This window comes from Larus michahellis, chromosome 19, assembly GCF_964199755.1.
Source record: "Larus michahellis chromosome 19, bLarMic1.1, whole genome shotgun sequence".
Classification (NCBI taxonomy): domain Eukaryota; kingdom Metazoa; phylum Chordata; class Aves; order Charadriiformes; family Laridae; genus Larus; species Larus michahellis.
This window is the reverse complement of record NC_133914.1, coordinates 3,981,873-3,996,029: the sequence shown is the minus strand read 5'-3', so window position 1 is coordinate 3,996,029 and position 14,157 is coordinate 3,981,873. Positions and strand designations below refer to the sequence as shown.

At 46.1% G+C, this 14,157-nt stretch overlaps 1 protein-coding gene across 1 annotated transcript in view; it reads right to left on the bottom strand.

Annotated features, from left to right (window-relative positions):
* MAN1C1 (mannosidase alpha class 1C member 1) overlaps positions 1 to 14,157 on the bottom strand; it is a 68,740-nt gene that overhangs the window by 20,270 nt on the left and 34,313 nt on the right. The window contains exons 4-5 of the mRNA XM_074562811.1: positions 2,349 to 2,464; positions 50 to 130 (exon numbers count right to left, since the gene is read on the bottom strand). Of these exons, the coding sequence (XP_074418912.1) occupies positions 50 to 130; positions 2,349 to 2,464 (197 nt within the window). The remainder of the gene's footprint in view (positions 1 to 49; positions 131 to 2,348; positions 2,465 to 14,157) is intronic.

Below are 14,157 nucleotides of genomic sequence, written 5' to 3'. Positions count from 1 at the left end.
AATTCATTATTGGTGACTGTGTGAGACATGCAGAGCTGCTGAAACAAACCTCTTCTCCAGTTAAGTAGTATGCGGCCAACAGTCCTCCAATATAGCGGATGTTCACCTCAAACAAGGATGCTTCTCCGTTCTGAAAATACATAATGATATACTTGACTGCAAAGCCTGCACGCACAAATGGCAGCTAAGGGGAACAGATTGTAGGCAGATACTTAAGTCTCCCAGTCCTCACCCACAGTGTAACATAGCTTTTTATCTAAGATCTCACAGCACTTTATTTGCTCTACAGTGACAGGTGGAGCCTGAAGGGAAGAGAAATACCCAAACTACCCATTTATCACCAGCTGACAATACGTAAATCAGGGCAGATGTATTGTCCATCCATCCAACCTCGTCCTGGGTTGTGCCTTGCAAAAAGCTGTGAGTTAAGTTTAGGGGGAAAATTTGCCCCTTGAAATATTTTATTTAAACAAAAAATTGTACAGCCACATGGAAAAATCACTTTCTCCGTTTTCTTGTGAAGAGGGCACTGCGTTAGATAGATGTATTGCACTTCCTGCATTAGGTAGATATTTTCTGCCATTCAGGGACTCACCCCAGTCTGCAGGCTCAGAGAGGACCACAGCCTATGGGGTGCCTGTCATGGACACGCTGACAGAGGGGCAAACTGCGTGATGTCCGTGTGCCCCATCACCACAGACAGCAGACACAGATGGATACGGTTCACTGAATCACTCAAGAAACCACTCACCTGGAACAAGTTTTGCTCTACCTACTCAGCTGATGATCAGCAAATGTCAAAACGATTGCATTCAAAATGTGCATTTAAAAAATACATGCTCCTGGCCATTGAATCTGCATCATAAATGATTCCTGCCCTCACGCAAATGCATAAAGCCAAAAACCAGAAAGATCTTTCACCAACGCAGCACTTTCAATGAGGAGGGCAAAGCAAAGGGGCACTCGAACCTCTGCACTGGCCTGCCCTTTCCAAATACCTGCAGGTTACAAATCAGAGCAAGTGCTTTCTTGAGATGATGACTGAAATTGCATGAGACAGATCACAGCACCCAGTTTCAAACAGAGCTTGTGGGCCTTGGAGTCCCTGCCTCGCTTTTCTGGACTACCAGAGTTCCTTGTACAGAGCCAATTTTTAATTAATTTCCCTCCTTCTCTCCCTCTGCTGTGCTTTCTGACTCCACCGATCAATCCATAGCATTCATTCTTGTCTTTGCAGATCAATCTATTCTGCAGGCCAAGATTAAAAGCTTTTATGAAATCCAGATAAATTATCTCCCAGCTGATTCTGTCCCTTGTTTATCGATTCAGTAACGCACTGAGAGCATTCACCAAATTTATCAGATGTGGTCTTCCTTTTATGAATATATGAATGCCAGTCATGCCCTCCCAAATGATGCTTTTCTATAAAGGCAGCTGCATGCATTGTTCCCAGGGGGAGAACCATTTTTCACAACAAACAACTACGATGGCATTAAAAAAATAGAAGTTTGAACTGCACTCTGGTTTTAACATTCTCCGTATGCCACTGATGTGATCCCATCAGCTCTCCCACGAGAAATACAAGAGCTGGCTTGGAGACCAATAGTCCGAGCTATGGCAAGCGTCCCCAGCCACAAAGTGAGATAAAGGACAGCATCCTTTATTTGACAGCACTGCAAGGCGCGTGTTCACCCGGAGTCCCAGCAAGTCTAATACTAGCTCTATGAAGAAGTGGCTAGGAAAGCTTCAGGGGCCACAGAGAGTGAGAATCTCCAGCCGTTTTTAGATATGACGCCCTTCCTTCCAAAACTAGGCTCACTATGTGCTCCCACTTCGCTGCCAAGGTGCTGCGCTCCCCCTGCACAAGTTCCAGCGATGACAAAGCAACAAAGGGCCCAGTCAAGGAGATCAGTGTTTTCAATCTTAATCTATAGCATGTAAAAAGAAAGTTTGTCTTATCACAGGCAGACATTTAACTGAGATGGAACAGAACTTGTTCTTTGATGAACAAAACTTCCTTAGAGTAATAATTAAAGCTGTTTTTATAACCCAGACCAAAACACAAAAAATATTAAAGACTGAATCTCATTTTCAGCCAGACACTCTGAGACTGATCTGGCAGACCCTGGCTGGAACCCTGTGCCACGTGTAGGCAGAAGATGGTGTGAATCATCACAGTAGTCCCTTTGGCCTTAAAAAAAAAAAATAAAATCAGAGTTGAGGGTTTCTTCCCCCACGGACTTCATAGCTCCCCTCCCCAAACAATTCTTAGAGAAGATTGTGATCATAACTGGCCAAACCCATAGCATTTCTGTGACACAGACAGGCATTCCCAGTAACTGACTCACCACATTCAAGTCAAAGCTCTTCTCCACCCACTTCTTTGCTTCTTGGAATTCCTCCTCAAGTTCCATGATGTACAGAGTATCTAAGGCATCTACCACCGTAGCTCCTCGAAGGCCTCCTGCATTGCAAACAGAAGAGTGTGATGAAGCCCCATTGATGCAGTCATCTTTAGCTCTAAATCAATCTGCTGGAGTTGGGGCAGGCAGCAGCTTCCAGTCCCAATACTGGGGATGTCTGGATGGGATCCAGACTGGCCGTGGTCTAGGCCGAGAACTTCTAACATGACTAGTGAGCTCTGCTACCCAAAATGGGCTGCTTTGTAGAGGCCTAATTTTCAAAAGCCTGAGACTTCTGAAAGAATATCTCCAAGGAACAGCTCTAGGTCCGCAATTTAAGCCACCAGTCATGACTGCAAGCCTTGCCCTTGTTTTCCAGTCTTGTCTTGGCCAAAGCAGTCAGGCAATTCCATCCCTTATCTTTGTTCAGCTGCAAATCAAAATTCAGCCTCTTTCTTACCCAATTACAAGCATAACCCTCTTCCAAGTGAAAGAATTTTACTTTTCTTATGCAAGAGCATCCCAGACAGGACGCTGATCATTCTGCCCCGACGCAGTGTTTGGTATCTGGGGCACAAAGTACTTTTGCACCATATCATGACCCAGGGTTTCCCACTACCAGCCTATATACAAAACGCAGCCTCATCTGGCAGCGGAGAGACCAGAAACTAATCTGGATGAATCTTCAACACAGAGTAGGTGACTTTGGAGACAGCTCCCTTCCTTTGGCTAACAGAACAGCCCCTGCGAGCATGCTCACCGTTCTCCAGCAGATGGCAATGGGACACACGCAGATGAAGCAAATGCCAACCAACTACTTGGACCAACCCTGTCATCCATGTAAAAAAATTGCATGCCAAGTGTTGTCGTACACAAATGGACTACAGGAGAGCTTCCAGTGAGACAGAATGATTTGGCATGCCATGCCAAGAAAACTATCCAGAGTGTGTAGACAGACAATCTTGTAGCAGTTGAGATTAAATGAAACTAGAGATGTTAACAACCTTGGTTTTGGGACATCTCAGTGCTGGAGTTTTATTTCTGTTAGGGCTCCCTAAAATTATTCCTAGCATGGGAAAGCAAAGGGTATGAAGCACACTGCGACTCAAAACCCTTTGTGCTTTAATTACAAAGGCCATCACTTTCCTGGGTAAATCAGCAAAGACAAATTCTCACGTGGAAGATTCTAGTTTGGAATCATCATCAGTCATCCCTCCGCAGATGTAACGCACCAGGGCCATAGGCGTGAAGCTGCCTCCATACCGCCGTCAGCAAGCTGCACGTGCAGGCCCACACAGACACACTGCTCAGCTGCAGCCACATTCCTACCCACCCCCTGACAGTCAGACCTCTTGGAGTCTCTTGGCAGAAATGACGCTTGGATGAGGTTCAGGTTTCGTTTCTGCAGGAGAAACTGCTTGTACCAGCTCTGTCCCTATCATCTCCCTTTCCAGGGTAACCACAAAGACTCACACACGCTGCTTATGCCCAGGGGTTTTCCCTGAGACGTTATTTCTATTTGGCTCAGGTCAGTTCCTTCTTCTCACTAACGGACTTTAAAATACTAGTCCAAATTCCCCCAGCTTACCCAGCCTTTTATTGCACGCTCAGATTGGCTTGGCACTTTTGTTATACCTTCAGTGTTACTTCAATTCTAGTTCTGCTTAAGAGAGGAAAACCCAGCTGGATGCACTGTTGAGGAACTACTGCAGAGGGGAGAGGAAGGCAAAGGTGAATTATGTGTCATGAACCTTAAGACTTCGGTCTTTTCTTATTAAGGAAAAAAAAGCAACCCTGCCTGATGTACATCATACCCTTTCCCCAGAGGAGAAGTGCTCAGATCCACCAATTTCATGCAGGGCTCATTTATGCTTTCAGCATTCCTCTCCCGTAAGAAAGGCATCCTGCCTTATTTTGTTGATGTTACAAGATTGCAGTTTTGACACTTTTCAGCCAGTCAGCACATCATTGCTTTAATAAAAACCCAACCAAGACTTTACTGCTCAACTACAGATTGCTGGCTTTTGGATGCCGTCTGCATCAAAAACAGGGGCTGTGGGAAAGGGATGAAGGCGGGAGAGACAGCCTCTAGAAATCCATTTATTCCTGCAGGCTCGCGAAATGATCATCTAACTGGAGCTATCTCTGAGAGTGCAATAGATGGAGTCAAACTGCCACTAGATCAACTGGTGGGTTCTAAAAAAGAACTGAGCTGATGTTTGTATGGCATGTTTTCCAAAAGCAGTGACCATGAAAAACAACATCATTGCAGTCTGAGCTGCTTTTATCAGCCTTAATGATTCTTCAATATTAATGATTATGTGATTTTTATACACTTTCCTATTAGCAAGGAGAGACACACCAGCTCAGAGCAACATGGACTCAGGCAAAACATTTTAAAAAGGGAAGGGAGGGCAATGCTGCCTGAGGCACAGCCCATTACTGTGATATTCTGAGAGTAACACTAACAGGCTCGGTTTAATTTGATGTTATAATCCACAAAGCCTTTCATAATCTGCAGAGAGACAATGAGAAAAGTTGGATTTGCTCAAACTAAACAGAGACAAAGAGACAATAAAGTCACAACTTTCTGGGATGATTAATTGAAGTAAAAAATATTGCTTGAATTGACAGAGCCTTTTATGTTTTTAGCAAGTAAGGCCTTTAAATACATGAAATGCATCGGGGATTAGGAACATGCTCGGATCTTCGCTAAAGCATAGCTTGGAGTTGCTTAGCTTTCCTCCCCAGTATTTGGCAAAGTGGAGGGCAAACCTTGCTTCCCCGATGGTTCGTCTTTGTGTCATTTTAAACATTTGTTTTAAATATTCCCCTAAACACTCTGTATCCAAAGAACCGCAGGCTGTGTGTTTTGTACAAGGGTCTTGTTGATGTTTCCTTTCTTCTGCACCAGCTTTGAAGCAATTGCAAAATGCATGGCTGTCTTTTTCTCCTGCAGCTAACGAAGTCTAATGCAATACCAAGAGCTACCGTGTCAGCTTCAGCTGTCTCATGAGAATGACCAAAAAAGAACCTCCTTCCCCTCCACAACCAGGAGCAAACCAGGCGTCAGGACTTTGCTGTTGCGTCTCTGTCACTTGACAGGACAGAGAGGACATCGAGGAAGGACCCTGATCCCCCTGTGCACACCGACATGTTACCTCTTTGCTACAGGAGCATCTTCGTTCCTTCCTGCTCAGACTTTGCTTCATCAGACCACAATGTGATACAATGTCCAATAGCTCTGATTATACTCAGCTGTCAAAAGATGGTGCTATACATATCCCAGCATGTTTATTGCAATATATACGTACCCATTTATAAAAGTGAAAAAATAATCACCTTTCCAGATCTACACATTATAATGTGAGGGATATAATCAAAGGGGAAGCAGCTTCAAAAGGAAAAGGAATCAAAACCCACTCTGTCACTTTTGACTCTTGCTGACACTCCCCTCTCTAAATTACTGGTTTCAGCCTCATTGTGTTCTCTCTGAGGGAGTTTCAAAGTAGAAACCAAGAAACCCTCAAAAGAAACACTTCTGAAGGTATCCACAAAAAGTAGCAATGACTTTTAAGCAGGACTCCATGTCTGAGATTCTACCTGTCTCCACAAATCTAAGGCCCTGTGTGCTATGAAAAGCCCCCCCGGATCCTGCTGGAAATCTGGCTTGGAGTGGAGATAGACCTCGCTTGGGAGAGCAAGGTCACTTTGCTGATGGCCAAAAGGGAAGATGTGTCTATTGGACACAGTTCTGGGATCCACACCAGCTCCTGCACCGCCCAGAGGGAGCCCATGGCCCTTCTGAATGGGAAAGAGGAACCCTCCACTGGCACCAGCGGGAAGAACCGGGACCTGAGGCAGAACTCGGGGATGCTTGTCTAGAGACGTTTCTAATTGAAGGACTTCATGGCAGCTCTTGTGACAGCAAGTGGCAGGGTCTCTGCCCCGAGTTTCATCTGCGAGAGAACAGCAGCACACCAGAAGCAGCAGCTCGTGGTAGCAATACAAAGGTTCATCTCTTCTTGAGCTGAAGGAGGGTCTGTACCACCCCGTCCCAAGCCACAAGTGCATTTGCTCTTTGTGCACGAGAAGAATGGAGACATCCATGTAGGCAACAAGGCTGCTCTGTTCCTTCTTCCACCCACCCAGAGGAACGAGCATCCACCCGCTCCCTTGTGAACACTGCTACAGAAATCACTAACAAACGTTACATTAATTAACATAATTCTTGTGAAAGGTGCTGAACAGAGCACTTCACGGAGAAGAGATGGCATTGTATGCACACCGTAACCCCACAGCCTCAGTGGGAATGTGCTTTAATGCCAGTCTGGAGGAACAAGACCATTCAAGCAATACAATCTCAGACGGGCCTTCATGGGAATTAAAGGTAGTGCTGTCTCTAAAATCCACAGATAAAGCCCGTGGCAGCTTGTTCTAGTCTGGGGTAGATAATCTGAATAGAAGGGCTCATCCTCTTCTCCTGTCCCTGACTCATCCCTGCTGCCTGCAAGCTTAGGGGTTCGTTAAAGACATTTCCAGCAACAGTTTATAAGACAAAACCCAATTCCAAAGGCTCATTAGGAGGTTTAATGTGTCTGGGCCAGAAGGGAAACACTCTGGAAGACACATGCCAATTTCAACAACCAAAGAACTAACAGGTACAGAAGCCTATCAGGCTACCCGGGGAGCTGCCACCATGGCTCCCCTGGCCAGGCGAGGGAGAGCCCCCTCTGGACCCGCTGCAGAGCACAGGGCAGAAGAGAAGAGCTGCCACCATAGCCTGGGGCTCCTCTGACCCCAACACGAAGATCTGGATCAACTGTGAGCCCACAGACTACGGCCAAGAGGTGACAGATGTGTGGTCCCGATCACAAGCTGAACGAGGACTGTAAAGGGTGAAAAGCTCCAAGTCAGGTGAGTGGGGAACCTACGACTAACAGATGGACCCCCCCGACACATACCAAAGAGTCACCCATTTACACATGTCCCATGGCCCTGCTCTCCTTCAGCGTCCCAGCAAGCCAGCGCATGGAGGAGAAAAGGGAACAGCTTTCTTCTCAATGTATAGTTTAAAGGGAGGCCATGAGAGCTGATCAAAGGTGGAGAATATCTACCCTACCACCTGCCAAACATGTAAGGGCTAATTAAGGCTTGAAAAGCACTGCAAAGCACCAAGCAGGGACTAAGTATAACTGTGGTAACAATCACAACTGCTGCCACATCTGTGAACTTCCTTTTAGCTACCCATTATCTGCAAATCAAACCCACCAATTTAGGCAGAAACAGGCCAATCAAACATACCAGCATCACGCACACAACAGAAACTCCACGTTTGATCATTCCTAGAGGAATAAGAGTTTACATCTGACCTGCTGAAGCTTTCAGGAGCCATCAAATCCACATGTGTAATTCAACTAATGTGAACACATTGCATCTGCTCAGGTTTACAACCTTTGTGGCCTGGGAACAGCCACAGGTTGTATCGGGCTAGAACATTGATCCAGGCATTGCTCACACAGCACAGTTGAGCTCCCCCATTACAAAGGGCCCAAAGGACAGGATTACATTTTTTAGGGAGTAAGATAATCTACTGAGCAGGAGACACAAGCCTTCACAACAAGGAATTGCCTTTTATCAGGAGACCGTGATGTTATCCTGGGTTTAGCTCTCCTTCAGTCTCTGTGGGAGCTACACAGAACAGAAGACAGTTTCATCAAAGAAAGCCACAACTTTTCATACAGCTTCTTGCAGCCAAGGTCAAAACCTTCAGCTTGAAAGAGCCTTTGCCTCCACCCTCTGCACCCTGCAGGCAGACAATAGCAAGCTGAGACACACAGTAGCAGATAGATTTGTCTTACCAGCAACTACATGACTGAGGAGTGAGCAGGGACTGAAGGAAAGGACAAAAATTAGGAAAGGAAAGGGAAGATGGACGGAACCAGACTATGAAGAAAGAAAAATGAAAATCAAAGAGACTGCAGAGCACTTGCAAGAGCATCCAGGATAGTTTCAGCGCGTTCCCCTGGCACCAAAAAATAGATTGTGGTTTTTGCTGTGCTCAGAAAAGGGTTTGTCTTCCCCTGCTCTGCTCCTGCTCTATCAGTTCAAACTGCTAAAGCGCTGCCCATAACTGAGGAAATCTATCAGCCTTCTGGGCCATGGAGCCAGAACTCATGCCATCTTTTCAGCCTACCCAGCTGCCATCGAAACAAAACCCCATCACACTCCTTCCAGCGGGAACAGGGCCTGGGGTCTGTCAGCTACTCTAATAAGGTGTCAGTGACTCACCGACAAGAGAAGAGACAATAGTTAGGCAACAGAGTGACTCACTGGTAACAAAGCACAATTAATTTACCTTCATCCTACCTCAGAGGGTTTATATTAAGCAGGATGCAGAATAACAGGCCCAAAGAGAAAGGGTCAGCCAGTGCAGCAGCTTGCATTTCAGGATCAAGCTCCAGAATCTTAAAAAACACCCTCACGCGCATGCACAGGTGAAACAAGCCCTCGCTCTTCCTTCTGGCTTTTCCAGCTCCATTCCTACAAAGTCCAACCGATTCTCCTACCTGATGGTATCACTTTCCAGTTACACTTTCGGAGATCAAAAAGTGTCCCTTTGTCAAAATCAGTTTTGTGTGGTTTTGGGGGGGTTTTTTGCTTTGGGGTTTGGTGGTTTTATTTTGTGTTGGAAGTTAGTCAGGCTCTAGGAAGAAATTTTGGCCAAAATGAAATACCTCCTCGGAGTGAGATATTTACAGGCTGGGGATCGACCTGTTCAAGTCCTTTTGCTACCAGACTTGGTACACAGACCCACACCTGCTTCTCCCAAGGGCCAAACGAGTGGCCTAACCCCAGGTCATATTCAGCCTCCACAGCTCAGCACATGTTTGATTTTCTAGACAAAGTGGAGCAGCTGTGATGGGAGGGACAGAGAGAGTCGCCTTCCCTCACTCCCCTTTTCCCAAAATAGCCAACTTGGAGTACCACAGGCCAGATAAGAGACTTGAAGGGCTCCCAGCTGCGAGTCTGTCCCTTGAGAGTCTTTAGAAAAGCTGTAAAAGCGATGCTTCAGCAAATGAGTAGCTAAGAGTTGGGTCTTCAATAGCCCTCTTCCTCAGGAAGGAGAAATGCCTTTCACCAACGGCTCTGCCTTACTCCCACAGCCACTCTGTGTCTGGGGAGCCACTAAGCACGATGGCTTGCAGGTGTGCGATCTAAAGAGTGGCTGCCCTCCTCAAAGCCAAAGCGTCACACACATCACATGCAACGAGGCAATCTCCCTCTCTCAACTCTCACCAGCTTTGCTATCTAGGTGCAAGGAATAGTGAGGAATTTACTGTGTGCCTAGACACACTGCCTTTGCAAGGCTGGCAACAGTGCAAGGATTCCCAAGTAGGAGGAGATGGAAGTATCTTCATCGGCGCTTCAACACTATCTCCCTGATGTCAAAGTTTAGCTTGAACAAAATTCTTCTTTGTGCCCTATCACCTGCGTTTAGAGAGCCACGTCCCCCTGCTCTTGCTGTTATGCTGCTGTTATGAATCGTCTGTCACAGAGATGGATGGACGCCCAAACTAACCCCACCAACACACCTATTCAGCACACAGAGCCAAAGCACTAGAGCAAGCAAAGAGGTTAAGGAATATCATCTCTAATGTCACGGAGATAAGACCCAGGGGGCCTGGCCCTGCCATCTGGCAAACAATCCTTTATGAAGTTTCCCCGTGAACAGAAACCGAATCCTTCATCTTCAACAAAGCCATTTTAAAAAATCTGTACAGTAATGCATTGTGCCAATGCTTAAAATGAACAGCACAAATCATTAGGAAGCTATCATACTTAATCTTGCATATAGCAGGACTGTTTAAATGCTACAGAACAGAGAGTTTCAAATAGCTTTTTGCTAACTTTAATAACCGAGTTTACAATTGAAAGGCAAGAGTGAAAGGGGGAGGAATTTAGATCAGCGCAATGTAAACCCAGATCAAAAATGAAAGGTCTTGACTCCCACTGTTCTTATGTCAAATCATATTTGTCAAAACAAAAATTAGTGCTGAAATCTTGTTTGGAATAAAAATTAGGATGCAGTTTCTATGAAACATGATGAACTTGTTAACTGTTGAGGCACAAAAGACTCCAGTTGTTACCGGTTATTTATCTTCACCTCTTGGGGTACAGGCGACACAGGGCAAAACAAGAACTGAAAACACTGAGATCCCTTCTTCTGGTTATGCTGGTATTGAAGGCTTCAAAGGGTTGAACTGGCTTTGATTAAAATCAGTGCCTTGTTAAAACAGGAGTTGGAAAAGCGACCATCTCCGAGTGCTGCTTTTCTTGTTCTTTTTGGTCCTTTTTCTCATTGATAAAGCTTGGAGACCAGACTGAACTTTTGACATTTATCCAGAGATTTGTGTGAGAAGCCTGAGAGCTGGCTGAGGCCACATCACCAGACAGCTTCTGGGTGGTGGCACACTGTTGAATTCCGGGGGAAATCTACACAGAGACTTTTACACAGCTCAGGATTATCTTGGCAACAAAGTAAACTGTGAAAATCACTGCACAGCTTCTTGAAAAATCTGCTTTGCAGTGAAGATTTGCCAGTCCTCTCTGTAGAGCGTTCTGGGTCAGGCAGAACAAGTGGTTGGGAGCCTGGAACTCCTGAGATAGGATCTGGGTTTAGGCCAGAGCTCCCTGCTCGCTCTGGGCCTAAGTTTCTGCTGCCAGCAAAACCAGCAGGAGGCATTTTCCTCCGAGTTTAAATAGACAAAGAGTTTAAATAAGATAACATGCTGATTAGAGAAATAAAAAGATTTTTAAATCCACAGTTCAGGGAAAGTGATGCAGCATGCTGGCCAAAGCTTTAGCCTGCTCCACTCAGTACCAGCTACAGCAAGACAAGAAACAAGAGTGAATAGACAGCAAGGCACACGCTACCCCTCTGACGCTGAGCAAACAGCCCCTTGTGTACTGGCCTGGTCCCTGTCAGCTGCTTTCTCACCATCTCCGTTGAGCACATTAATTTATCCACCACCATCTGACCTGGCGTTTCCGTCTCTGTTCATCCTAAGCACCTGGCACTAGCCATTCATCTTCCCTCTGGAATGGCATTGCTGGCCATGCAAAAACACTCCCGACAGTTTATTTTTTATCCTTTCCTTTCGTAATTGTCCTCCAGCATGGAAACCTTGCACTAGGCATCATGCACTGGAAGGTTCAATCCAGTTCTAGAAGATACTCTCAAGAAGCAGGAACACAATCTGCTCACATTACGAGCAGGATCAATTAGTTGTCAGTGATCTCTAGGACAGGGCTGGTACTATTTGTTCATCTGACATAAATTAAACAGAAAATCCAAATGAAACTAGGAAATGGGTTATAGGCCTTTCCAGAAAGAAAGAAAACAACTCAATTAAGTCTTCACAATTGTCTCATTGCAACCCGGTCCTTCAGCTGCCTGTCAACGGTACCTCCATCCTGCAGATGAAGCCTGCAAAGCCAACCCCACCAGCCCTGAGTTACAGCCTTGCCACTGTGTCTTATTTATTGAGGCTTTTGTCTGTGAACCTGATAGCTGTAACACGGAGTAACTTTATTCCCTTTATTTAAGGTAAACTAAACAAATTACATCTGAGCAACAAGGTAGCAATAGAGAGAGATAAAGGGGACAAAAAAGTAGTCCAAGAATTAGAAAAGATCTATTTCTTTTCTTAACAGCACATTCTCCCGCAGACTGAAAAAAAAAAAAAAGTCCATTAGCTTTTGAGCAACCTCATTTTTCTTTTCTTTCCAAATAAACCACTGCACCTACATTTCAGGGACTTCATCAGAAAACACTTCATACCCAAGGCTATTTTCCTGTCTTCTTCTTAATCTTCCTCACCTTCCTCTCCAGATATCAGTCAAAAGGTCACACCCCAAATGCTCTCCACCCCACGCATGTTCCTCTGACATACAGAGCAGGGGGTGACTACGCAGAAGAGCAGAACTCACCTTAGAGAGCCCTTGGCCTCCAGCAGCTCACAGGCAGCTCTACTGAGCAACATGCCATGGGCAGCTCTGTCCTCCGCTCCCCTGCCACCCTCAGCTGTGTCATCCATGGAGTTTTGAATATCTCTAGAGAAGAAGACTCCAAACCCTCTCTGGGCAGCCTGTTCCAGTGCTCTGGCACCCTCAAAGTAAAGAATTTTTTTCCTCATGTTCAGATGGAACTTCCTGTGTTCCGGTTTGTGCCCACTGCCCCTTGTCCTGTTGCTGGGCACCACTGAGAAAAGTCTGGACCCATCCTCTTGCCACCTGCCCTTTAGATATTGATCAGCATTGATGGGATCCCCTCTCAGCCTGCTCTTCTCCAGGCTAAACAGCCCTAGGTCTCTCTGCTTTTCCTCAGCAGAGAGGTGCTCCAGTCCTCTCAGCATCTTCGTAGCCCCTGCTGGACTCTCCCCAGTAGTTCCTTGTCTTTCTTGAACTGGGGAGCCCACAACTGGACCCAGCACTCCAGATGTGGCCTCCCCAGGGCAGAGCAGAGGGGGAGGATGACCTCCCTCCACCTGCTGGCCACGCTCTTTTTAATGCCTCCCAGGAGGCCATTGTCCTTCTTGTTCACAAGGGCACATTGCTGGCTCATGGGCAACTTGTTGTCCACCAGGACTCCCAGGTCCCTCTCTGCAGAGCTGCTTTCCAGCAGAACAACCCCTGACCTGTACCAGTGCATGGGATTATTCCTCCCCAGGTGCAGGACCCCACACTTGCCCCTGTTGAACTTCATTAGGTTCCTTTCCACCCAAGTATCGAGCCTGTCCAGGTCTCGCTGAGTGACAGCACAGCCTTCTGGTGTACCAGCCACTCCTCTCAGTTTTGTATCATCAGCAAACTTGCTGAGGGTACACTCTGTCCCCTCATCCAGGTCGTTGATGAATATGTTGAACAAGACCGGACCCACTACTGACCCCTGGGAACACCACTAGCCACAGGCCTCCAACTGGACTCTGCACTGCTGATCACAACCCTCTGAGCTCTGCTATAAGCCAATCCACCTCGTTGTCCACTTATCTAACCCACACTTCCTAAGCTTACCTACAAGGATGTTATGGGAGATTGTCAAAAGTCTTGACAAAGACTTGTCAAAAGCCTTCCTGAAGTCAATGTAAAGCTCATTTTCTTGCAGTTCTGGAAGAAATACTTAGTGGATCCATCAGAAACCCATACATTTTACTAGATGCAGTGCACCATTTAAGAGGTTACCACCACTCTGTAAGCTTCATACCTAAATCAACCGAAAACCTAGTCCTATACACTGTAGGGTGGATAATGTCACACTTGCCCCTGTGAAGGAAAGGTCAAAGTGCTGATCATTCCCTGAAATGATGCTTAGAAACAGGAGAGCAACTAATCCTGGAGCATGTGGCTTGGAAGAAGCACAGCCTGTGCAAAGAGACTAAAAGGCAACACTACCTCGAAAGAGTTATCTGCCAAACAAGGATGACCCACCTCCCACCTAAAGGCAAGGAATTTTGGAGACTGGCATTAAGGAGATTGCCCAAACATCTGGCCCATAAGATAGCTCAGTCTGTTTTTCATTGTCAACAGGAGCGATCTTCCAAGTTCATGGGATGTGATAATGAATCACAATTCCACCTGCACTACACAATGGGTGTTAAGCATATGTGCTGCACAGTTTCTAGGTAAATCTGGCATCACAGGGAAGCATCTTGAAGTGTTGGCTTTTAGGTTGCTATGATCAAATTTAATACAG